Source organism: Athene noctua, chromosome 3 (assembly GCF_965140245.1).
Source record: "Athene noctua chromosome 3, bAthNoc1.hap1.1, whole genome shotgun sequence".
Taxonomy (NCBI): domain Eukaryota; kingdom Metazoa; phylum Chordata; class Aves; order Strigiformes; family Strigidae; genus Athene; species Athene noctua.
The window spans coordinates 40,660,543-40,687,919 of NC_134039.1; the positions used below are offsets into that span (position 1 = coordinate 40,660,543).

The following is a 27,377-nucleotide window of genomic DNA, read 5'->3' on the forward strand; positions in this document are numbered from 1 at the left end:
AGTTAAGGAAATTTCATCCCTCCACCAACACTGCGTTTTCTGGCTCTAACTATTCAATAAACTCCCAGCCTATGAGTGTATTTTCCTCTTTTCTCATTGTATATATTGCTTCAGCATTTGCTAAATAATACTCACTAACTCAGATCTCTATTCCAAAACTTTTTCTAAAAAACTCCCAAAATCATTCAGTATTTTATTCACTCTATGTGTTCAAGTAACATCTGTCAGATTTTTCCATATGTAAATATGAATTTCATTATAAAATTATATATATAAGCTTTATAAAATGTTTATAAAACCTAATGAGAAAATCATTCCTAGCACTCTAAAAGCTGAGTTGTTCCTTTAATATCATTATGAAAGAAAAATGCAATGAACCTTTTGTATTGTCATTTTCAGAATTAAAGATCTCAGCTGGTTTCCATTTTTAATGATTAAAACAAAATCATTTGAGTAAATACACCTGAGTAAATACAGTCTTATACAGTTTCAGATACTTCTGTCCATCTTTGAGGACACTTTAAAAAAGCTTTAATTTTAACTGTACTCTTTCTCAGAAGGGCAAAACCATTGTGAAAGTGTTAACTAGGACCTTTATCCACATACAAACAGTTTGTTAATCATAATCAGACTGGATTTAACAACAACCAAAAAAAAGTGTTGTTTTTTAACCAAAAAAAGTTTTTAACCTTAGTCATCCCTCTCTGTATCAATAAATTGCTCATTCAAAGAGCAATTTTGGGTGCATATCTAATCTTTTGCAACTACTAGATTATAGCAGAAGACTTGGCCCAGCTGTAATGCTAGTGGGAATATACTAAACTTTGATTGGTATGCACATATGGATATTCTCACAGGAATACAAGGCAGGGAGGATCAGGCCTATTTCATTTATTTCTAATAATTAAATGATGCAAAGACCATCACTGCCTCAGCTTCTGAGAAATGAAGCAGCCAGCTGTTAGGTTATGGAGGGTTGTTGTAGTTAGAATTGGAGCATAGAAAAGTACTCAGGTAAACAGCATCTTGTAAGCAATAAAGTTCCACTGTAGAAGCCAGTCAGAAAATGTTATTTTTGTCCTGATTGTGTAACCTACAGTCTTCCAAATGATCGCTTTCATACTAAAATGATTGACTTTGATCAATATTATTGCCTACACATTGATGGATTATTTAAATCTAGTCTACTGCTTATTTTTATGGGAATAATCATTGTTGTGAAGGTGGGCAGCATGAGCTAAGATGTAGTTTTGACCTGTTGAGTGTGAGGACTCTCAACAGCTTTTACTCTTGGAGAAGGTAATGGATTTTGAAGACTCATTTGTTTGTGAGGGGTTTTTTTTTTTAATATATTGAAAAATCAATGCCATCGCATGTGTGGACTGAATTTAAACAGATTTGATTAGGAACTATATAATCTTTATATTATTTAAATAGAGCAAAAATGACTGACAGAAACAGGTCAGTATCTCAAATATATCTTATGTGAATCTGTTGTGATATGTTCCTTTATTTGCATGCCACAGCTGTATCAGATTAGGAAGTTTGTGGTGCAGAGAAGAATGGCCATGCTTCAGGAATTTGGATTCAACGGTCACTGTGATTTAATGTTCTGCCCTCATGCTGCCTTAAAATGTAGGGAAAGAAAACCTGAAATTCATGATTAGAGAATGTAGAGACTGGACACTTCTCCCCAAAATTACTCTTTAATTTCCCAATAGGTTTTTATTGTCAGTGATAATCATATACCTACCAGCTCTGCCCTTCAAGACTCCTTAAACCCATACTGTTCTTGCAAATAGAGATAAGAAAGATGGTTCTTATGTTCACAGGTCCTGGTGAGATTTAAGTGGGGGAATTTAGGCAAGAGAGGGAAGGAAGGGATGCCTTTGGTTCATGTTTCCTTCTTACTCCAGCATGGTTCCCTGACGCTCCTCACAGAAGATTATTCTGCCATTCCCAGCCACCATACCCTCGTAGTCCCTGCACACTCCTGCTGTCATACCCACAACTCACATTCAGTGTTTGCCCAGCATGCTGTTTATTTTACACAATTTAAATCTAAAATATGTTCTTTCAACTACCACAACTTTGCATTCTAGATGTTTACTTAATAAGTTTGCTTATACCACGGGTATTTCATATGATAATTCACCAGTGTACCACGACTTCTTTATGTTGCGCTGGCAATACAAAATAGCTGTAAACCTAGTTAAACTAGAAACATACTTCAGCTTCTTCAGGCTACTGCAAGTGACATAAATGAGTACCTAAATTTGGGTAACTCACAATGTCTTACTATGATTCTGATGCCAGCCAAATCTGAAAAAGTCTGGAGATGCGTGGGTCACTTCTTAATTGGGTATGAAAGTGCTGGGAGAAAAAATCAGTGCTTGTCACAGAAAAAACTTCCCATGGAAACATTTTGAATTTTAGCAGTATATGTATTTTAAATGAGTTCTAACTCTGATCAGCCCAATTAATCCTGATTCGTAATTAATCTAACTTAATCAATAAAATATTAATCCATTATGTCCTTTTGAAAAACTGCACTATTTTATTCTTTGCAAACAAAATAATTTACTTCTATTGTGCCAAAGTATCTCAGTATTAAATGCACAGTATTGGTCATATTTGTTATGTATTTCAGGGCCTTACTATAAAGTTCACAGTCAAAATTAAATGCTTTTAACGTATTGAACAACACTTGACAGTATAAAATATTATGACAGTAAAGAAGTGAAGTGAGAAATGTAGTTAATTTCAGCTTATTTTCAGCAACAAAAGATGCTTTCATTGATATGTTCTTGCAGTATGTAACACTGCTGATTAAACTATAGGTAGAAATCAGTTGTGTCAAACTTTTCTGACCAACTTTACATTAAGGAGACTGTGTCATTAGCTGCTAAATGCAATGTTTTCTATCACTCATGTGAGTCCATACAAATCTCTGTTCAAAAAAATTGTTCAAATACAGGGGTAATATTTTCAAATTGTTGATGAATCAGTCATAGGAGAAAAAAACAGAACAGTGTTAAGTCATCAAAAATTCTTCACAGCAATAATTACAACAATATTTCACTTTCTCTTTTAACAGCATAGGGATTCTTTGCCCAGAAGTTCTATAAATTTAGTTCTTAGCATTACATGATGATCACATATCTCCAACATTAGTTAAAGTACTTGTCAGGAAGGCTATGTAAATCACCTCTTTTTGTTTTTAGTGCATTTGCCACATGTTGAAGAAGCGGTGAAAATATTAGTTGCTCATGCTAAGAAATCATTAAGTGGATAAAATCAAAGCACAAGAACACAAGTCCTGTCAAATGTGGGAGTTTAGTCTAGTGGAAAATAAAATAATTTACCTTGACTAGAAACTTACTCAGATTGTTTGTATGTACAGAAATGCCTCTTTTCTAGAATTTTCTTATAAAAAGTGAACCCTACAAATAGCCCTGTTGGCTCTAGTTGCACTATTTGTGGAATAAGGAGCTACTCATCTTGCTTAAAAAATCTGAGTTTGGCCTTAAGCCATCATGGGCAAGATTCTGCAATCCTTACCAGAGCTGAATAGTACCTTAAGCTGGGCCTGATTATGAACCGATTACTCATGTTGTGCTGAGCAGTTCTTTGCATGAATGGGGCCATTGTGAATAAACATTTACAAGTGATTCACAATTTGGCATATGTGAGTAGTCTCACTCACATCAATGCATCTACTCATGGAGTAAAGCACTACTAAATAAAAGTGGCAGAATGTGACCCTGTTGTAGTACTTGACATCTAACACGAAGATACTTTTTCATTAGCTAAATGAAATGCTGCAACCAACAGACTATCATTCATTCTTTGAGACGAGGCTGATGCAAGAGCATGACAAGTTTAATGCAGGCCTGCAACTTATCACACCTCAGGTTTAATGAAGGGTTGAATACCTGTTTGTCTAATGCATAAAGTTATGCTAGCAACATGTAAGAAATAATTTCCATTGCTAAATTTGACGATGAACAACTAATTATAATTATCTCCCCTTCACTTTATTAAAATCAGCATGAAAATGACATATTATTTTATTTTCCTCTTTGATTTTGGAGGCTTCAAGCATCTAAAAATGTTGTAATGTTTTGAAAAGGATTCTCCTCAATTATTCTGTCACCGCAATAAATTCCTAGGAATTGTTTAATTTTACTTGACATAAAAAGCCTTGTGAAAATGAATGTTTTTCTGGATTTCGCAAGACAATAACAGCAAATTCTGCTATCAAAATAAATAAGTAAACGGAAAGAAAGGCAACAATAAAAATGGCTTGAAGTCTGCCAGCTAAACTTTTGCTTCTTTATCCACTAATGGTGCTCTAATAAAAATTATCTGGAAATAACTTTGACAGGTTCTAAATGTTATACCTTAAAAAAAGATTATGTGAAAACTGAAAAAAAGAAAACAGCAACAACAACAACAAAAAAGCACCCCACATTTTAGAGCTGGAACGAGTTTGACTGCTAAAAATCCCTTGTATTTCCACCACTTTCATCCTTTTGCATGTGGCACAAGTGTCTACATAAAACTAGTATCTTTACCAGTACTAATAAAATTGGATTTTTGCTTTAAATCATAGGGCTCATTTTACTGCTGTTTAAACAAGGCATAAAAAAAGGAAAAGATAAATCCTAGCCAGAATACTCCTTCCTAGTTCCTCAGGCCAAAGCTGAAGTTAATGTTTAAAAGGAGAATAAAATTACTAAACTACAAATTGGAATATACATATGTGTTAAACCTTGAGTTTATTACTAGTAGCAAATAGGACAACCTTCCTTTCAATCAGCTGTGTAATAAACTGCTGTAAAATTCCCATTTTCAACTGATCCTCGTGCTTTCACAGTTAAGTTTGTTTATTCCACAGAAAGATTACAGAATGGACCTATCTCCTATTTTTGTTTTCATGTTTAGCCTCCTGAGTGGGAGCAGAGACAATCTGAGGGTTTCTTTGAGTTAGTTTTTGTGAGTACTGGTAGTTCAGCTGTTGCTGTGATGAAATGTGCTTCCCTGATCTTCCCTTCTTCCCCCATCTGCCCTCTGTTCCTAACTAATGGTCAGAGAGAAAAGCAAGAAGGAGCAGGGAGTGCCCAGAGAGTTGTATCCTGTTCTAATCACAGCCATGCAAGTCCTTCTTTATTTCAATTAATTTACTTTGCCTTTATGAACCTGAGAGACTGACTGTTGCTTTCAAAGAGGCTGACATTTCACTCATCTGAAGGAGCTTGGAATGTGACAGGGGAAAGGGAGGAGAAGTAAATCAAAGCAGATAGCAATTCTCCAGATGTAAAGTATTTTTCTTCTCTATTTTTTTTTCCACCAGAAATGTCAGAAAGTCTGCTGACATTTTAATTCCTTTGTGATAGGCTGGGAGCTGAGAGCCAAATCCTGCTGCCACTGCAGTCGAAAAGATTTTTCCTATCAACTTTAAAGAGACAAATCAGTCTGAAAAAAAAAAAAAAAACAAAAAAACCCAAAAAAAACAACCAAAACAACCCCAAACAAAAAAACAAATAAGCAAAGTATCAACAAACTGTAACTGAAACTAAATTAAATGTACTGTTATAACATCTTGAGATCAGATACAGACTGAAACTGGCAAGCCTTGTTGGACTTTTTTCTTTTCAATTTGACCGTAGCATAACAAAAAAACAAGTTAGTAAGACTGGATTGGAAGCAAGACTTTGCTGTTGAGGGTTTTTTTCTAAATCTGGATTCTGTTGAAAGTGTCACAGTACTATTCCATGCTCTCTTCTAGTCACCTAAATTTCAAGATACATCTGCAGCCTTAAAGATTTCATTGAACCACTAGTGGACATAATCTGTGAATGTCTTTGAAAACTCTATTAAACACTCTGTTCCTGCTTTTAATTATATGTTTGGAAAAAAAACAAAAACAAAAACAAAACCCTCATTATCTTTAATAGGAATACACTCAGGCCCATAAAATAAAAGAGTACCTTTTATTCTCATTACATTAATTTTGCATTGATATAACTCCAACGAGCTCACATGCATTTAGCAAAACAGCAAAACTGGCTCAGAGCAGCAGCACAGTGCTGAGAGAGTTAGGTCTACAGATTCCACCTACAATATGAACGATCGTATATTTCCTTCTCTGCATGTTGTGCTTAGAGATTTACTTCATGGTTTTATATAATAAATTTATTTTCCTTTACAGAGTTGTTCCCTTATGAAGTACTCGTTTGTAAAGCATTAATTTTGTATACAAGACTCCTAAAAACCAATGGAGTAGACATATTTGCTGAATAGTTTTATTCTTTTTTGCAGATTCTATAATCATATTTCATCAACTGGTACAACAAAACATATTTCTATATAAAAACCAAAACAAAGAGGGCTTGTTGAGCTTGATGCATGGTAAATCTATTTGGTTTATTCTTAGTTTATTGTTAAATATTATATTGCATTTGTTTAAGCAGACATTGTGTATATTGTGATTTCTAGCATTCCATACACAGCAGCTTATTGTTGTGTCCTTTAAATACGGAAAATAAAAATGTTTTCAGTTTGCTATGAAAAAAAAAAAACAACCCAACCAAAAAAAACCCAAAAGGAAATGAAGACAGGGTACTGCTGTATTACATGGCCCAGGAAATATTAGCAGCATGCTCTTTGGCTTTCATCCGTAGAACTGCAATGCTGGAGGACCTCCTTTCAAACTCTGGCTTGGTTTCAAAAGCATGTCCATTGGTTGCCCCAGAAAGTAAAGAGTCAGTGAAAAAATTATTGAGGGGCATGTGGCTGAATTGATTCTGGTGGTTTGAAAATCCCGTGTAGCCAGAATCTGTCCGGGGTGAGTGGGAATAAGGTGTCATACAGGACGATGTATCTCGTGGCAGCATGCAGGAGGTAACCACAGAACCGCTAGCCGCATTCCCTGCCCACAGATTGTTCTGAATCTGGAACATATAAAATGAATAAGATTAAATTTAGATAGTTCATCTTTTGTTTTCTGCTATGTTTGGTTTGTTTTACTTAACCACATCCATTATTAATTCTCCTCTAAATCAAGCAACAAGTGCTTAACTAGTTCTCTGCAATCGTATTAGAAAATATCATGATGACATTACATGGGTCAAAATACTGGATCATCCTTAAGCAAGGGCTTATAAGCAAGGGCTGCTGAATCATATTCCTTGCTCTGTCATCCATTTGCCCCATGGCTCTGTCCTGTTTACCACTGAACCTCAGGATGCTGTCAGCCCAACAAGTCAGTAAAAATAGTGAAAACACACAGCTGACTTCAAAGAAAAGGTGTCAGTGTCAATATCATAGCTGTTTTCACCATAAAAGCTTCTCCTCATCAGAATTCTTTCCTAGTGTAATAGTAGAAAACAGAATAAAAGGGTAAACAAAACAAACCAGGATTTCTCAAGTGACAAAGCCCAATAAATATTTGCAAAATTAAATATTGAGAAGTCTTGCATAATTACTTTAAAATAAACGAATCCATAAAACACAGGCATGGTTGATAATACATCCAAACCTGAAGTTGTTTCAAAGATGGTTTTAAGATAAAAATTCTTTTCATTATGCTTTTATATGAAATTATACTTGAGGCCATTTCTATTTCAGCTCTCAACCTTAACTGGCTGCACTGTGCATCCCTGGAAAACGTTGCATGACAGACTAGGAGACAAACTTTGTGGTTACCAGCAATGTCTGCTGAAGATCTGGAGTAACCACGTATTCAAGCTTTGATGTGTAATGTCTTCTGTACTTGGCAGTCACTTAAAGCCTCATCCTGAGTCTCAGGCCTTCTCCTACCATCTATGTATAGATGCTATTTCTGGATAGGTATTTTTCACTTATTTTTTTCTGGATGAACAGACAGAAACATTTTCAAGGCCTAGCACAAGTCAGATCCTGTCATTATCTCAGACTGCATTCTTTCATTCCTTCTCTATTCACTTTGTTTTAATCTAACTTCACGCTCAGCAACTGTTCTGTCTTTTTAAACTCTCTATATCTCTCTATCAGTATTGTATGGATAGAATTTCTGACGATCTCTGACTTCCTTGGCCATTTCTCACTTGCACTCACCATTATACAATATACAGCTTTATCTTTCTTCTCCACTTTTACTTATATCTCTTTCCTGAATGCTGATTTTAAATATAATATCTGTAAACATCATGATACAAGACACTTGTAGCACTCTTTTTTTTTTTTTTTTTTTTTAACTTTGCTAAACTTGTCTTCGTCTTAAAAATCTGTTGTCTATTCAGTATATCATTGCTCTGATGCAGTGGGATTGAGCCCACATGTCTTATTCTCTGCTATACGTTGGAGTAATTGCAGTTACTCTTTCATTAGCACTATAAAGTGAATTCCCACTTCAAACTTAATTTTGCCTTCATGTTCCAAATCCATAGACAAAGGAATTTTGGCTTTAAGATATGTAGGTTATCTCTCTAGCTGAGTAATTTTTTTTCTGCCAAAGTAGAGGTCAGGGGAAGTAATGAATTATGACAGACAGACATACACACACAGAGAATGAAAACATGTTTCTAATGCTGAGTTGTTTTTATCCCATTGTCCTATTACTTTGCAACAACACATACCCACCAAGCCACCAACAAGATGAAGAAATAAATTATGGTTCACTGAACTCATGTAGCTGAGATCTAGTGCAGATAACGGGGATGAGACAGACTCTTATTTTAAAAGATAATATTTTGAACAGTTGTATTAGCAGGGGTCATCAGGAGCTGACAAACTATTTTGGGCTCCTTGTTAATTCCAGCAGCAAGAAAAAAACAGTAAACGCTCCATTTCAGTTTCCTGCAGAAGACGGGAAAAGTCATGGTGGCAACATGTCCCCCCAAACTCTTGGTCTGACCAACTCCTTGTTTACACAGACACGCATACATACATACACTCACATGAATGCAGCTTGCCTTTCCACACACACACATACGCACAGCTCTTTGGGCACACCTCAGGTATCTGCTCCTGCATATCTTAGGTGGTCTGCCTAGAGGTAATGGAGTGAATAAGGTGCCTGGGGAAGGATATCGAGGATTTTTCCTCCTTCTTGTGGGCCTCCTGAGATCTACAGGAGGAAAGACACTCTAGTGAGAGTTTCAGAACTTTCCAGTTCCTATCCTTCCCTCCTCCCTTTATCAGTTTTTAGAAAACTCTCAAACATCTTCCCACAGGAGACCCTCAGCAGCTTGACATGAACCTCAGATGCCTTATTGCTCTTTAATTAAACCACCTGAGCCAGTTTTGACTTATTAAAACTTGGTTTGGATATTCAGTGAACAGGTGGTTTATCTGGGGATATCTTATCTGGACCAATGTGAACCATTGTCTTGCTTACAAAAGTTTGTTGCATTCAACCACACAGAACATTCCCAAAAAGAACAGTACATCTCTTACGACTCGGGATTCAGGGGCTACTGAGTGTCCTATTGCCTGGAAGTTTTCTCAGATCCCAGTACAGATTTACAGAATATGACAGGAAGGAAACAAGGGACCCTGAAAGAGCTGGAAAGAGTGGTAGTTAAATGTATGGCAACTGAGAAGTCATCCACTAGGACTTATAAGGCTCACTGCCTTCTCAGATTTAATGAGTTTGGAACTACATAGCATGTGATTACAGTACAGAGGGGAGTAGTAAAGAAGCTGAAAGACTATAAGATCTAGAAAATATCTCCACTTTAATTAAAAGCCCAAGCTGCACACATTCTGTCTTAATCATGAACTGGGAAAATCAGGAACTGAGTCATCCATACAAAAGTCGTCTTTTGGTTGTTCCTGCTCAGGAACACTAGAAACTTTTAATTGTACTTTATTGTATTGCATGGCTACATTTATGTTTCTTGAAGCAACAGTGACAGACTAAACAACTGCGGGGGTTTTCTTTCCCTTTCTTCCTACAAAAGAAGTCACCCATTTCTATTTCCACATTTCTATTTCCACACTGTTCCATTTCAGTTTGTTTTGCTGATACAACTCCACTGAATTAAAACAGAGAGCTGATACAGCTATAAAAGAATCCAGAAAAAAAAAAAATGTATCTTTCAAACACATGCACTCAGAACTCCATTCTTTTTGATGGTATTTCCAGGCCAAATGGTTAGTCTCAGAACCTTCTCAAGAGGATGAATTTGCTCAGGGAGAGACTAGTTCATCTATGACGCATATAATACAGGAGATAATTCTGAAGGAACTCATCATCTCTCAAGCTAACTCACACACAACAGTCTCATTTATCTGACTTACTAAGATTTCTTTCTAAGAAACACTATGCCAAACACTATGCCAAATACTGCAGTTGTCCAGGTTGCACAGATATAATTATGGGAAGAAGTTTCCTAAATAATCTGTTTAAATAGGAACATGCATGAGTTTGCCTTTAATATACTCATGATGGGAAGACTTCAAAAGGTTCAGAGGCTCAGCCTGAAAGTGCCCAATAACCTATGTGGTCTGGAGGTATCACAAAATCACTTTTTCCTTCCATATTTCTAGCAGTTCGGTTTGCAGTAAACTAAGTTTGGTACCACCAATTTTCCTGATATTTTTATCCTAGACAAATGTCTTTCAATTTAACTTCAGTGAGATTGCACAGGTGTAAATGAAAACAGAATTCATCTGCAAATCTCCTAAAACATACCGATGTCTTGTTAAAGAAATATGTTCACAAGCTAGTCATTCCTAATACTTTCAAAGGTTTGCCCTAGGTTTCTTCCTTAGAGGAAGGAATCCAAATTAGTAAACTTAACTTCAGAAATGCCACAGAATGCTAGAAAAGTTTTACATCTTCTCTCATGAGACACATGCTTTTCAAAAGAATGTTTCAACCATATCGATATTCTATTCATTTTGGTTGGTCAAGTTACTTCATTTTTGATAACAGATTTTCATTTCTTAGCAAGGATTTACAACATAAATATCTCGTAGTAAAATTTAGGTGCAGAAGGCATTTCTGTATTAAAAATAAATACAGTAATGTTTTACAATAAGTCAGAATTATCAGATCTTATTCTGGTATGTTGGAAGGAAAAGGGACATTATGTACATGAATTTAAAGAAAATATTTTTCCTCTTAAACTCTTGTGTGATCCATGAACTATATAAAAGGCAATTCAGGGACTGTGAATGAGGCTATACATACAGTACATCTCTGGTTTCTGTTAACATCACAAACAACTTGAGCTTTGCTCTTGTGGTTACCATGAAATTACCAGAGCCCTTCAATATGTTTACCTACTGTATATTTTATACACACACACACACACAGCTTTCCTGATAGAAGAAAAAAGTAGGATTTCATAGCTGTGACAAGAACATAACTGGAGAGTTATGGTTGATAACATGGTTATGATGTAATTTCCTAAGCATATGACCTTCTGCTTGACACTGAGGAAGAAAATTAGCTGAAGTAATTGGTCATCCCACTTGGTGTTAATTGCTTTATTTCTGTCAAAATTTCAAGCTCATGAAGATTCAACCATCTTACACAGCACCTGGAGAAATTACATAAACTCAAATCTCCACATTTTCTGAGAGTTCTGCTATCACTTACCCATCTTTGGTTCTCCCATCACCAAATGTCTTGACTCATGCCAGCTGAGTCACCTGCTTGTCCAGACTGGAGTCTGTTTCCAACAGACACATATATAAGCACACACATCTTCTATTTGAGTGGACATGTATTTTAGTGCTTCACATGGGAAACTAAATATTAATCTCTTTTAAGATCTCTAAATATGAAGTAATATTATTGTTGCTGTTGTTACTGTATTACATAATATATATTATATGCTATTATAATTACTCAAGTAATTAGAAACTGCACATTGACTCTGTTTTCAGGATGTTCTTGGGCTTTGCAAGGGAGACAACAGTGGCACTAACTGAACAGTTAAGAATTTACTTAATCATAGAAAACATGAGTGTCAAAGAACTAAATCTTTGTCACTCCTCTTTGTGTGAAGCAACAAGCCTAATGCTGCCCAGAAAACATGAAACCTGTGCTTGCATAGGGAGCTACTTTAGACAGATGAAATGATAGTGTACAACTCGTGATCTATAGGCTGTTCCTAGTCCATCAGCACAAATAATTTGGTCTGTCACTTGCCACAGTTTGTTTTTTTCTGGGGGCCTTAAGAACATGCAAAGTATGGGCAGAGATTTGCCTGTACTTCTTGAATTTGCAGATTCATAGACACTCAGAATAATTTAAACTGAAAAGGACCTCTGGGATTATTGTTTCAAACCCTTGCTCACAGCTAACTTTGAATTTGTATCAGGTTACTCAAGCCCTATCCAGTCACATTTTAAGTAGCTCCAGGTAGGGAGATTCAATAACTTCTATGAGGAACTTGTTCCAAGACTTTACCACTCTCATTGTATTTTTTCCCTTTATATCTAGACAGAATACTTCTTGGTGTAATTTGTGATCATTTTATAGGAGCTGTTAGACTTAACGAACACGTGAAGATCTTCTGTACTGTATTGAGTTCACATACATATGAGAGAGCTGCAGCACACCATTTTCAAATATGTCCATAAAATGCAAGTTGGCCCTTGGTAGTGAGAGACTTAATGCTACAGCTCTAAAATATGTGATAGACCCATTTAGTCCACATTTAGTTCTTACATTTAGTGGCCAAAATAAAAATATCTTCCTTTGGTTCTATGTTTAACAAGTTTGCTAAGGTGTAAAATAATGCAGAATTTGCAAAGTCATCAAGCTTTCATTCTTGTACAGGATGTTTTGTATATAAACTGTCACTACTTCCTACTGCAATCTCAGGGCCAGTTACAATAAGAATTAATTGTATTTCACATCTATGATACAGTTAAAGACAAAATTTCATACTTTGAAATACTATTAAAAAGAAGTTTCCATCTCAGAAAAAATGGATTTGCCTTATCATTAAGCCCCAGCTAAAATTACTCACACACTTAAAGAAATACGTTTCACAAACAAAACAAACAAACAAAAAGAAAGCAATAAACCAAATGTTGAGACTGTGAGGGTGACCACATAGAGTGATGGTTTAGAACAAAGAGAAAATAAAAGCACAGTGCACAAACCATTTTGTGTGGAACAGACACCACCCAAAATATTAAAAATGTTACTCTTGTTGGAAGATCAGCCACAGCAGTACAAGTCAGCACATACGTAGCAACTAACATACCATCCAGGTGGTGGCCTAGCCTGAGCTCCATGCTGTCACAGCTAGACAGCTTGAATATATGATAAAACTTCTTTGAAGCTAGCTCAGAAATGTCTACCACATCTACTCCTACTTAATCAGTGTACCCACAGCCTTAATGTACTATGTGATTAACTGTCATTTACATGTCTACTACAGTTAAAAGAATTTTGAAGTCATATAACATGTGGTGTCTAATATATGCCATATGAAAGATTTAATTGGAGCATGTAACTAAGTTTATTGCTAATGAGAATTATCCATATGTACCAAGGCTAGAGCAGAAGTATAATGATGATCCAAGGACTTAGTACATAACACATGTATACAGATACCATTTCTACACTCTTTGATTGCCAAAACAAATCATGTGATGCCATACTGTTCAACATTTTTAATTTGATTTATCAGTCTGGTGGATGTAATGTAAACTTAATCCTCCTCCTTCCATTTTTGAGATTTCAACATTCTTCCTTCTTTATACACCTTCTGTATCACTCCAGTTCCTATACTTTTAACATGCTTTTGTCTCCTTGGGATTCCCACCTTCACTAGGCTGGTTGTTTTTTTTTTAAAAAAATTAAATTCAGTCCTATCCAACTCTTGCCTGCATTTTCAAGTAAATAAGAGAAGCAAACAATACATTTCACACGTGATAGTAAGAGGGAAACTATAACAGTGTAACAGGATAAATCCTTTCAGAAGAACTTAGAACAATAACAAAAAAATGAGCTACACCCAAAGAACAAGCAAGTAGAAAAGATGAAAAGTATGGAAAGAGTTTAGGTGGGGCAAAAATATTGCCTCTTATATCTACTTTTCAAGGATACAATTTAATGTTTATTTATATACTGATGCATTTACATAATTTTTATAAATTTAACTCATACAGAGAAATCTGGAGGTTTGTAGATATTTGTGTAGGCTTTTGATCAAATTTCATTCATGTGTAAATAAGGAGGAGATAAAATTGAATTTTGACCCAGGTTTTTTGGTCCCTTGCTACTTCTCATACTTAAACATTAAATCTGACAAGGTCAAGCACCCTTTGTAGCATTAGAAATCTCACTCGGCATAGGACAGCAAAAGTAGCCTAGGAAAGACCAATAAGGTAAGAGAAGACCAAGACTAATCAACCTTTTCATTATTACTCTCCCAACACATAATATATATATCCATCTAAGATAACTATAGATGTCTGCAGCTGAACCAGGCAGCAGGGAAAAAAATACATTTCTAGATATCATCTTACCTATTTTATACTTCATACTTAAGGAAAACTTCTTTGAACAGGTTTTCAACAATTTTAAAGGGAACCCATCTCTGTTCTAAAAGTCCTTTTGGTTGTTTCCTAAACGAAAATGTCTAATATTTATCTGACCACCAATTGCCTCCCCTGAAGGGTGCATCCTTCTTGTAAGTCCTGTTCATCAGCACTGTAACCATGTCTCAGATAGCTCAATACATCTCTAACAATGCTAGACACTGTATTTTGGTGACCAAATCAAGTGCAACTTGTTTACATACATTTACTCAGATGAACTGAAGCAAACATCTTCATAAAGTGAATCTACACTCATTTCCCCCCATGTTATGCTACCTCTTAGCTTTTATACCATCAGCAGAATATAGCTAGTTAGCTATGAGGCTCAAAGTGTCTGGGATGAGTTTTAACCAGTGAATTGTTTTCTGAGTGCACTTTAGATGACTTAGACCACAATGTGTTGCATCTGTAAGAGAAACTTGAAGATTAAATAGTGAAACTAGTGAAACTGCAAACTTTTACTAAAATGAATTAAAAGCACTGCATATAATATTTACCTAGAAAAATCTGATCTTTAGCATAAATTTATCAAAAGTTAAATATTTCATCTAAGATAAAACAACAACACTGGTATTTTTAATGTTAAAGCCTAGAAAAAACATGTGAATAACAGATGATTGTCCTGGAATATTGTACTAACTGTCCTCTGCAATCCAGATCTTGCCAGTACAATTAAAGAAAGATGTATGTGTGCAGAATTTGGACAGTTTAGGAGATACTGAACTTCTTGGCAGCCAGCTGAGTAATTATTTTGTACAATAAGGAACACCTGAAGTCAACATACTGGAAAAATAATTAAGGTTAGACTGAATTAGCAAAGTAAAGAATTATGATCTAGGAAAAAAAACAAATCAAAACAAAACAAAATTGTTTATTATTATTTTGAAAATAAAGATGTATAATTTAATAACAAAATTAGGCTGTATTATAGAAATGGAGGTTGGACCAGACCACCTCCAGAGAACCCTTCCAACTTCAACCATTCTCTGATTCAGTGCCAACCTTCTATGTGAAATAAGTTGAAAAGGTCATTTCCTCACAGGAAAACCTTCCAGGTTTATATAGTCACACAATGCATAACAACATCATGTTCTTAATTTGTACTTGATGAAGATAATTGGTGAAGAGACTAAGCAGAGGTCTCCACACCCTCTTTTGACTGCAAAAGAGACTGACGTTTCTGCCGGAATGTAAGTGGGATGTCTGTTTTGTGAACATATCCATGGTGGGGTTCAAAACAGAAATCTTCAGGCTGCAAATTCATATAATTCACACCAGAAATTCACATTTCTTCCTGTTCCTTCTGCCACACGGCAGTACATATCTCAGCTTGATTTCATCATTTTTCGACATTATTCTTATGTTTTTTGTCTGCAACAGAGAGTCTGTTTTCCTCCATGTTAATAAAGGCTTCATAAATAAGCTCTAGTGATCTCTATTCCACAATCCCCAAGAAAAACTAGTTACTCAGTAGTATGGCAAAGCTTGTCTAATATTTACTGATGTCAGTGTCACAGTAAGAGTGCTTGTACACATGGGAGAAAAAAAAAAGAAAAAAAGAGGTTAAAAAAAAGAAAAAAAAAAGGATACTTGATTTATTTTCTTGCATTAACTACACTGAAAATCTATAACACTAAAGCCAAACAAGAAGATAACAATTTTAAATATCTCATTCTGCCTGAACTGTGAGATAGATTAATGAGTTTATAGCAAGTCATGGACTTTATATTTATTTTCCATAAGTGGGGCATTTATAAATGGACATCTAGTTCAAAATATTTCAATGTAGTAATGTTAATGGTCATTGTTTTTAATATAGATTTTCATTGTCTCAAGCATTCTTACTGGAAATGTTATGTATATGATATAGACATGGTTTTACTGAAGGTAAGGATTTAAGACCTTGAAACTATGAAGAATTACCACCAGCTTAGCAAGAACATGAACATGCATTGACTGTTCTGTGATAATTGCTGATATAAGATATAAATGAATACCTATACATATTCCAGCATACAGCAAAGTACTCACTTTCTTCACTGTGGAGTAAGATACCTTGTTTTTATTATGCAGCCAAACTACGCATGCAAACACTAAACTGAAATAGCCAATATAAAGTGGACTCACACCTTCATTTAGCTCTTTGTTCCTGTTCATGAAGTACAGTACAGTACAACACAATTTTCCCATGGAGGTGACCAGACTCAATTACATGATTGTGTCCATCTCTTTACCTGCAGTGTGTTAGCCTGTGGTTGTAGGTGAGTACCACATATTTATGTTTATGAATGAGTATACATTTTATATTTCTACATATTTTAGAGTTGCTTTATTTAAGATTATGGTACTGACATTTCCATTTCAATCTCCTGCTTTTAAGAACTTATAAATTAATCGTAGAAATTTCTGCCAGACTGAGACTTAGTTTTGTCATCAGCCTCAGAAAGACGTTCTTTAACAAACCCATAAAGAGAAATGCAGTGAATTCACTCATCTTTATAACAACCTGAAAGTATAGAATAGATAATTCATTGTGTTTAGATTGTTATGGATGTTATTCTCATGTAATTTGTTTCTTTTTTAAGAACTTTAATTTTAGGACAACAATCTTAAGTGTTTACCGATGATTTGCATTATTCCATTATATTTGGCTAATGGAAGTTCTGCCATTTGGGAAAGTTTGAAGATGCAGTCCTACTAAGAATAAAATATGAGCTTGAAGACACAAAATTTAGTCTAGAGAATTGAGTCAGAGATAAAAAGCCCAGAGCTTAAGTATTATTCCTTATATCATCTGCTGTGATGCTATAGATAAGTCAGAAAGGCCTTCAGAAGATACTTGAACACCTTGAGTGAGATCTGTGAGTGACCATGTATCTCTGTCTTTGCGACTCTACCTAGGATTCTTTACGGTCTTTTTGCATACTTCCACCCAGGTTGGTCTCAAACAAGTATTGTGTCCTCCTACTTAAACACAGAGTGTATCATGCAGTGGTTTCTGATGTAATTTGGTCTAGTGCACTATTACATTATAAAATTAAAACAGGCAGACTTATAAGTGCCACCAGATCTGAAATGGTTGTGTCCCTGTTCTGAGCTGCTGGAACAAAAAGCATCTCTGGCCCAAGCACCAAACCCAGTAACATGCAATCTCCTCAGAGGTAAAGCACTTCAAGCTGGGTAGATGACACGTGGGCTCAAGGCCTCTGGTTCAAAACTAGTCACATTCAGTCCGTGTAGAGTGTGACCAAAGCAAGACCACTTAATGAGTCTGTTCTTAAGGCTGCCAGAGGTACTGCTGCCTAATGAACTAGAAGAGCACCAGGACACCAGCAGTGGAAGGACTCTACCACAGGGACCCATACAACATTTTTGTTTTGTATGGTGCTTTTTTTTTAATTATGTGGTAAAAGCAATGGGAAGCTAGAGACATGAAAAACAATGGCTTCAGAATAAAAGTATTCAATGTACTAAAACAAGCAAGCAGAAAAACAATAGCAGAGAGTGAGGCAAGGCAGTAAACCAAAGGACTGAAGAACAGAGACAGAAGATTACGATCTTATTACACAGTATACCTTACTGTATACTAACAGAGCACTGAAAAAGAAAAAAATAAATTAAACTCACTACTACGGTCTGAGAGAGCTTTCTTGTCTCTCTGCCTCCCTCTCCCAGTCATATACATTCAGTTCTGATTTTACATGACCATAATATGGTTTCATGCTAGTAGAAGACTTATTGTATTCAGTGGTCTATTGAGGTCCATAAAGAAATGGTGTGTGTTTAATACATCAGAAGGAAGCTTTCTAAGAGATCACATAGTTTATGCCTCATCTTACCAAAGCGTACAAGACCAGAGTTGTTAAGATTGTTGTGCCTGTGAATACAAGTATCCCAGAAAAGAAATCCTGACTTTACTGTGGTCAGAATTACATCATTCTTGTCCATCTCAATGGGTCTAGACTTCATCCGGAATTTGTGTATGGACCTAAAAGTGATGCAAATCGCCACATAATTTTATGTGCAGAAAAGACTTAGCTGCACAACCATGTTACCAGGCATTCTCAGTATATAACTTATCCAAAACTCTGCAGCTTCTAAGATTGTTGTTTAAGAAATACTTGTATTTTAAGAGTTAATTGTTCATATTAGATGTGGGAACTGTTGTTCACAGTGGCAGGTGCTGTTGACATGTCTAAAGAACATAAAAAGCTAAACACAGAAAAGTCTTCATGCATCTTCTGTGCTTGTGTATGCCTAAGGATGGAAGAGAAGGTAAATGCAGAACCAAAGTACTACTTGGTCTTTACCATACCTGAGGGTAGCTGTCAGTCCTTGGAAGAACAGATATATCATAGGTGGCTGCAAAATGGCTCTTAGCTTGCTGAATCTGGCCATAGCGTTCTCTTTTCCTCCATTTTGCTCTTCGATTCTGGAACCAAACCTATAGTGTATGAGGAAACAATCATCAAGGTAAACTCAATTACATACTGTGCAGAGTTTTAGGAAAAAGCCAAGAGATTTTGGACAGTAGCTTTGAAAATTTCTGTTTATCTAAGAAAGGGAAGTTCTCTGCCTGAGGATGAATTTCTAGCAGTTTCAGTCTTCTCAGTGTCAAACCCACTTGTTATTCCTGGCTGTTTAAAAAGTATGCATCATGTCCTTTCTAGTGTCTCAAAAAAAAAAAAAAAAAAAAGGCAGAGGAAACATCAGTCTGCTAGGCAGTGCTAATCTTGACACATTTCTATTCTGTAGAGGAAAATCACCAAGTAACAGCAAATTAAATTGTAAAGAAACTTTCTCTTAATTTCACATGCCCACATGATCTGCCTCCTAGAAGTATAAACAACCTTTACCAAGTGCGGTAATGAAAAGACTAATCAGGAAGGCTAACAGGGCAAGAAGATGACAGAAAAATCATGAGAACATAGAGTGTTTTAAAATTTTACAACTTTTTTTCACATTTGTGTTAGGTGATATCTGTTTCTGATAATAGAAAACTAAAGAATGATGCTTTACATTTAGACTATGAAAAAATTTAGACCTGAAAAAATGCCTTCTTGCCAACTAAAAGCTATTTTCTTTATACTTAAATAAACTTTGGACTGTTCTGTAATATTCTGAGTGTCAGCTCTTTTCCCAAAACATATTATATGCACATTTCTTGCTGTGACTGATATCTGTCATTGTCCTGTAGTCTTTAAAATTTTTTTTTTCTTTCAGTTTAGGTTGGACAGGCTAAGATTTATCCAGATGAATTAAAGGGATTGCTAAGAAAAGTAACTGTTCCTTTACAGAAGTAATACTATCCAACCAAGTCTTTATTGTTCAGCTATGAGCAAACTCATTCTGACTCTTTTTAAAGAAGTCACACTACTAACAGAAGCATTACTTTTTAATGGAAACAATGTCATTGGTTAGTCTTCCTGCCAAATGGATCATGAATCCATTTGGATAGATACATACATTAATAGATTTTTTTTTTTTTAATTTTTTTTTAGTATAGACACTGCCTGTGAATCCCATTTTGAGGGGTGTTTTCTGATCTCTTATGGTGGGATATTTAAAATAACACTGCTTGTTTTATAATTAAGTTTTTGCCTTGAATTCAACTGTCTTTTGATGCTGCTTAAGCAACCAGGGCATAATTTTACTCATTTTAATTCCCAAGGATTTGTTGCAAATTTTGTATGTGTAATTTTTTAAAATGTACTCAGCAATCAAAGCAAGGCCTGTGCATGTAACTGCTGAGTAGATATTGTTTGGAGAAAAAAAAATTATCCTGTCTCCACAGGCGGCATCAAGAACACGCTAAGGGAATTTAGTATGAAGCTCTTTCATTGAAAAAGGACCTTGACAATCTCCTCAAAATGGGTGCCAATTATTTCACTGAAGTGCAGCAGGAAAGAGAACAACTTAGATAAATTAGGTTCAGGTTGGCTCTCTCTGCATGTATGCAGGACAAATATTAAATTGGATGTTGATGAAATGGCGGTGAAGGGAAATGGGTAAGGTATCCAGCTGATCACTCTGCTAAACTAAATCAAACAATTTGCTTTAATTTATAGTAACTAAATGAGAAAAAAGTACACATTTTTTTCCTTTGACAATCCCCCAGAATGTTTCTGTTTACATCACTTTACTAGAAACTGACTCTTGGCAGAGATAAAGTAACCATTTGCCTCCACAAAGCAATGTAAAAATCTGCTGCTTGTTATCCCTGAATTGCCAGATGCTTGCCTCTAATGATGTAAGGCCTTTTAAATTGCTTAATCTTGTGATGGAATACTCTTGCTACTCTGGATAAAAATGTTCACCATTTCCTTTCATATTTAACATATGTGAAATGCAAAAAGATCAGTTATCTTTTAAGAAAGGGGAGAATGCATCTAAATAAAATAACAATACATATTCTGTGAAAGTCTGGTGCAGACATATATATTTTTATATTTTCTCTCTTATTTTTAATACTTTTACCATATGAAGCTTCTAAAACAGAAAATAATGTGATAAAAATTCAGTTGACACATTTTAGCTCAAATGTCCCCTCCTTGTTCTGATTATTAATTTATTCTTGGAATAGTTATCATTGTTCCAGAATTATGCAATTGTAAGAACAGTGTTTTAACATTATGCAGTCTTCTTTTTAAGTCAAGATTAAATCCTAATGAATGGAAGTCATATCTGGAAAACTGTACCAAATTCAGATGGAGAGGGATTGCACAGAGCCTGAAGAGTTAAAAGCCACCGAACTAAATTCCATCAGCATCACTGATATCATGTCGATGTAACCGACACACAATTTTGGACTCTGTTTTCGAATGACAGCAGTGAATACGCTGTCTGGTTGAATAGACATGAGGAGAACACTTCTTTATAAAATTAATTAGCGGAGTTCATTTCTGAAAGTGATCCTCGTTTAATTTCAGTCGTATGCATGTGCACTGACGTCTATTTCTTTATATGCATGTGCGAGTATGTGTTTAATTACAAGTTGTGAAGTTGTTATCATATTCAAGTCACTAAATTAAAAAAAATTAATCCCAGTCTGCAAGAATCAACAGGACTGATATTCTCTAAATTGAAATTATGAGTATCACCAGAGTGGAGAAGATCTCTAAAAATATGATAAACTCGCAAAATGCAGCTCACACTCTTTTCTAAGGGAATATCTCTAAGCGGGGGAAGGGCTGCATTTCCTGGATATTTAGCTTCTTTTCTCACCATTACACATCTAAAGCCATAAATACTGTTGAGAGTCCTATATGGGTATATACTGAATGAATCAGTTATGCAAGTTTAAAACCCAACAAATGTACTTCCTAATTTTGTGATATTTAAACTCCTTCCATACAATAGAGATTAAAGGATTGCATCCTTGCTCTACACATCTACACAGACACAAACACACACACACACACACACAGATATTTATACACATTTATGTATATGCAGTTTCACTGCATATTCTTTGGATGGAAACAAGGAATTTGATTACTTTTTAGATTGTACTTTTCATGCTGTAACTCACAAAATCCTCTGCATCCAAGCTCTGCATTGTCATCACTCTGAACTACATGCAAAACATCTTTCTAATGGGATCTTTACATGTAACACTTCTTGTATTTGCTGCCTGGAATTCTGACAGTAAAACAGGACTACCAGAGATCAAGACTACTTTACTATTGATGTTGTTTTCTCATCCTTTAAACAAGTTTCTAGAATAACAACACAAGCTATTTAAAAAAATAACAAGTTACCTTAGTACTGCAGCATAACAGCTCATATCCATAAAGAAATAAAGCAAAATCAGCTATTTACTTTAGCTTTATGGACTTTTGTACAATCCCCAAGAGAGTCGTTTACCAGTTCCTACAATGAACGACTTATCATGGAAATGCAGAAGTTTGGTTCCTACCTGGACTCTGGCCTCAGTGAGCTCTGTTCTCAGAGCTAGCTGTTCCCTTACATAGACATCAGGGTAGTGAGTTTTCTGAAATACTTTCTCCAGTTCCTCCAGCTGCAAACTGGTGAAAGTTGTTCTGTGTCTCCTCTTCTTACTGCTGGAGACATTACTGTCACACTTATCACCGAGTTCATCCAGTTCCCCCTTCTCCTGCATCCCTTTCACTGGAGACATCCTGAGATTGTTGCAATTGTCCATGGGCCTGCTCAGCTCTGCGTGAAGAGGCTGTCCTTCCACTTTAGTAATCCCATAGTTCACTGTACACAAGCGGGAAGGAGGGGGGGGAGGGGGGGGGGGAGGGATAACGGGTTAAAGGAGGGGGCTTTCAATTCAAGAGTTCATACAAAACATTTTCTCAAGGAACCAGATATTCTATGAAGCTGCTTATTTCTATACAAGATTGTGGAATCTGTAATATTAACCACAGACAGAGTGGAAGTACTAAATCACTTTGAATTTTGACTGAGAATTATATCTGAAAATATAATCTAAAATCTTTCAGTGTAAGGAGACTGTATGAGAGTACTTGAGTATTTTTACTCTTCCACTACAGTAGCTAATAATCCATGAAATTAGCTTCAACTAGTGTTGCACAGATAAGGAATCTTAGACCAAAATAGATTTTCATATAAGATAAGTGGCATAAAGCTATTGACAAATGTGCCTTTAAACTTGGAAGCAGACGTAAAAAAATCTATTTCTATGAAAATTCAAAATAACTGTGAAGTAAACTAAAAAGCTGTAAACTGACAAATCAAGAAGCAAATGAAACCGAAAATTAAATTCAGTTTACAAACTCAATAGATTCCATATACCTTCTCTTGGATTTGAAAAGTGGAATTGTTTCTAATTAAGTTTGTTATGATAACAAAATACAGAGAGTTTCTGCAAAATGTTAACTTATTAAAAGAGATCGTTTCATACACTTTGTATAAGGATTGCAGAAACTATTTGTCTTTAAGTAAAATCTAAGTGGTAGAAATAAGAAATATTTCTCTGTAGCTTGTTAATAAGAAATGAAAATATTTCATATTTTTATATCTCTCACATCACTGAAAAAGTCATGCAATATGTTACAGTATTCGAAAAGGCTTTCCCCCCACCCCCCCCTCAGAAACAGGCAAAAAAGATTTAAAACTCTATTGAAATTAAAATCTACAAAGATGGCATGTAACATAAGAACCTTATTTGAGGATTTTCTCACATTCTCAGTAATATATTTTCTTACGGTCCGAGTTGATGTTAACCGATCACAATTTTTAGATACTTACCATCAACACATACATAGATAGGAAATGCCCCGAAGCCCCCAAGGCACACATTAAATGAGCTAATTAAGAAAAACTGCAAGGTATAAATCAATTTTGTGTAGGCTTGGGTTTTTTTTTTAAGTTACCCTGGCAGAAATCTGTCATTATTTCTTACAAACAGTTTCACACGAAAAAGATGTTCTCAGAAAAATGCTTCAATGCCTACACGAACTCACAAAACGTAAGATAGTGATAGTCTCATTATTGCAGCTGATCTTAACCAAAATTCCCGATTCTGCTAGGAAAATATTTTATAAATTATTTTTTTCTATACGTGATTTACATCATGTTGGAATAATGGGGAAACTTTTAAAGTTTCAAAGATAAAACATTCCGCATTCTCCTTGCCCATCAGCTAGGAAATAAAAAAAAATAAATAAAAAAACCCCACTGATGCTTGAATTATCTGGGTCGTTTTCGGTCCGCATGAAGAGTCACTGTTAGGCATTATTCAGTAACGCAGCAAAAACACCCACCCCGTGTCCTCGCAGAGCGCTGTTTGGAAGAACCAAGCATGACCAAGTGCCCTTCCGTTCCCACGCTGCGCGGGACCTCGCCGGCCGGGAGCCGTACGCGCCCGCCGCGCTGCGCCGCGGGCCCCGTTCCCGGCCCCGGCGCGGTCGTTCCCGGCCCCGGCGCTGTCGCTGTCTCTCTCTCCCGGCCGGTTCGCTGCCTGAGATCGCCGCTGCGGGCGCGGGGGACGCCTCGGCGCCACGGGGGACGCCGGCGACGGGGCCGGGGGGCGGCCGAGCCCTCCCGCACCCACCGGGCCCCGCCGGCCGCCGCCGCTCCGCCGCGGCCCTTCCCCGGCCGTTTTCTCCCCCGCCGGCCTGCCGGTGCCCCGGGCCGGGCTGGCTGTGCCTGCGCGCTCGGCGCCGCGCTCCCCGAGCCCCGGCGGTCCCGTGGCGGCGGCGGCGGCGGGGGCCAGGCCGGGGAGCCGGCCCGGGGCCGGCGGGGAGTGCGGCAGCCGGCGGGGCAGCGCTACAGGGGTGAGGGCGCTTGGAAGTCAGCGCTCATCTTTTCCCGGTATTATCGCTGTTGTGGTGGTTGTTGCTGTTGTTACTCTATTATTATTATTATCATTATTATTATTATTATTATTATAACTACCTGACACCCCCTCTCATGCCACCACCCAAAGGCTGCTCGGCTGCCTTCGGGCTCCCCGGACAGAAGCAGCCCAGGCTCCAGGGAGGGCAAAGCACAGGAGCAAGAATAGCCCTGGGATGGCGACTCACCGTTGCTGTCCTGGCAGGGTGATGTCCTCTCCAACCTCACATGATGCTCAGCCCTTTGCAGAGGGTTGAAGGCCTGCACGCATTTGCTGCCTGATGTTTTGCTATAAAAGGATTCATTGTCCAAAGTTTCCATAACGTGCTCCAAAGTGCCTCCTGCTCCCATGTAAAAGTCACTGTTCTTGCTCGGCTGGCTCTTCAGGGCAAACTTCTCGCTCAGAAAATCCATAATCATCTAAGGTTGCTTGAGAGCCTCTTCCCTAGACAGATGCTGGACTGTGAGCAGGGGACGGAGGGAGGGAGGGAGGAAGGGAGGAAGGGAGGGAGGGAGAGTGGGTGAGTGGATGGGAGGAAAGCAAGGAGGGAGGGAAAGACGTTCAGAGCTCAGGGAACTGTTTTGCCTCCGAGCCTTTGATTTGTCTTGTCTTGAAAGGGGGAACCCGAAGTTGCTCTTATATCTTGAAGCTCAGCAGGGCTCCTTATGCAACCTCCCATTTCTAATGAATATGAAAATAGGCAAGCAGTGTAACTCCACCCCGGGTCCCCCAAGACCTAATCCCAACACAGGAGGGAGTTCCAGGCCCATTTTCAACAGAGACATGCATTTCAGACAGACAGACACACATAGGCGTGTGAGGAGGGTGAGGGGAGACAGGGGAAGAGGGAGGACACATGAAAAGGACATTTTCCCTCTGCAACCTATTCACATTTCTCCAGGGATCCTGGAAAGAGAATAAACCCTGGTTTCCCTCCCTCTCCCCCCAGCTCCCCGAGGGGTTTAGAACAAGGTAATTTCAGGGGCACATACATACCCTCAAGTAAAGGATCTTCTTTTATAAATCTGACTGATACCTCGGTGGCTGCCGTCCTGTTCTCTGAAGCTGAAAATTGAGAACTGGTGTTCCTTCTTTATTAAACACTCAGAAGTTTTGTCCTAAAGTTAAAGAGAGAAAGAAATATTATAAGCAGGGGGGTTTGTGTAGAGGAAATGGAAAATAGAGGAACTTAAAACTAGAAATCTCTCACATCAGAAACTGGCCTAAAAGAGAATTTGGCTGCTATCAAACAGACCTCAAGTCTGCCTCTGTGTGTGTGTGTGTGTGTGCGCGCGCGTGAGCGCGCAAAGCACTTGAAACGGGTCCTTTATTTTAAATCTCCTGAAATATTATCACTACCGACTTGAAAAAAAATACAGTTTCTAAATGAAAGTATTAAAACAGAGTCTTGGGTAATAAAAAGAAAAAGAAATGAGCCATATATGCACACATTCCTATGGATATTGAAAAAGCGGGTGGTTTTCACCCAAAGTGTGAGCTTTGAAGTGTTGAATTCCTTGGTCCTTTTGGCAATAGACAGGATTTAAAACACAGGCAGAAGAGAGAAAGTGAACTATTCAGAAAAGGCCCAAATTATGGAAAAGAGCTGCTCCCTGCTTCCTGGTGAAAGGAGTACTCTTTGGAGTAAAGTAAGACCTAATCTGCCATCACTTCAGTATTTCAGCATCGTGGGCCCGAGCTTGTCTGTTCTATTAAGGCTATCAGTGGGCCCTTCCCCCATGTTGGGGGAGAAGAAGGGGAGCTTTAATGAGCGGTTGAAGTAGAGGTGCAGTAAGATCCAGCAGGGACTGCTAAGTGTCTTAGAGACTTTTCTTGTGAACCCAGCCGAAGGTGAGAAGGCCAGCTCAGGTCCAGCGTCTTTCCCGGGGAGCAGCTCCCCTCCTTCTTCAGCTGGTCTTTAGTTTGACATTTTCCGTGAGAAAGGGGTGGCTGAGTGAGGGATGTTTCAACTACAGTCGGGCATCACCCGACGCACGCACACGCACAACCTGCCCTTCCTTCCCTGCTGTCCCACAGGGCCGGGCTGTCACCTCCGCATCTCTGTCACGTTTTCCAGCCCGTTTACCCGCCTTTGCCACCGGCCTGCGGCTGCGGGAGGAGCGGGGCCCCGGCAGGCTGCCCCGGCCGCCCCGCTGCCACCCCCCGGGGCAGCTCGGCCCCGCCGCGGGGGAGCGCGGAAGCGGCGCTCGGAGGACGGGGCTGTTCGGCGGACGGGGGTGGTGCTTTGCCCCCTGTGGGGAGAGAGAGGTGGGAGAGGTTCCTGTAAACTCCCGGGGGAAGGGGAAGGGCTGCGGTGCCCCATGTGCGTGGCCAGGTGCGGCGGGCGTCAGGCCGCTGCCTCGCAGGGGCGAGAGGCAGGACCCGGACCCGGGAGCCGCTCCAAGGACAGTTCCCGTCCCTGGATTTTTATTTTTTTTTTTTTTTTTTAAGAAGCAGCACGTTTTCTCCTTTGCACCTTTTGGCGCAACGCTTG

General features: G+C 37.8%; 1 protein-coding gene across 1 annotated transcript; it reads right to left on the reverse strand.

Moving 5' to 3' along the window:
* Positions 1–6,635: 6,635 nt before the first annotated feature.
* Positions 6,636–25,302, reverse strand: ALX1 (ALX homeobox 1). The gene is made up of 4 exons (XM_074901482.1): positions 25,071–25,302; positions 22,475–22,779; positions 18,872–19,000; positions 6,636–6,956 (listed from the first exon to the last, which is right to left on the reverse strand). The coding sequence occupies exons 1-4, from the start codon at positions 25,300–25,302 to the stop codon at positions 6,636–6,638; spliced, it is 987 nt and encodes a 328-aa protein (XP_074757583.1).
* Positions 25,303–27,377: the final 2,075 nt, after the last annotated feature.

Excerpts from the sequence above, each read along its gene's own strand:
- ALX1 (XM_074901482.1), bottom strand. The coding sequence starts at position 25,302 with ATGATTATGGATTTTCTGAGCGAGAAGTTTGCCCTGAAGAGCCAGCCG. Across the intron at positions 19,001-22,474 it reads TCACTGAGGCCAGAGTCCAG|GTTTGGTTCCAGAATCGAAG; the intron begins GTAGGAACCAAA and ends CATACACTATAG. Across the intron at positions 6,957-18,871 it reads GGACTGACAGCTACCCTCAG|ATTCAGAACAATCTGTGGGC; the intron begins GTATGGTAAAGA and ends TATATGTTCCAG.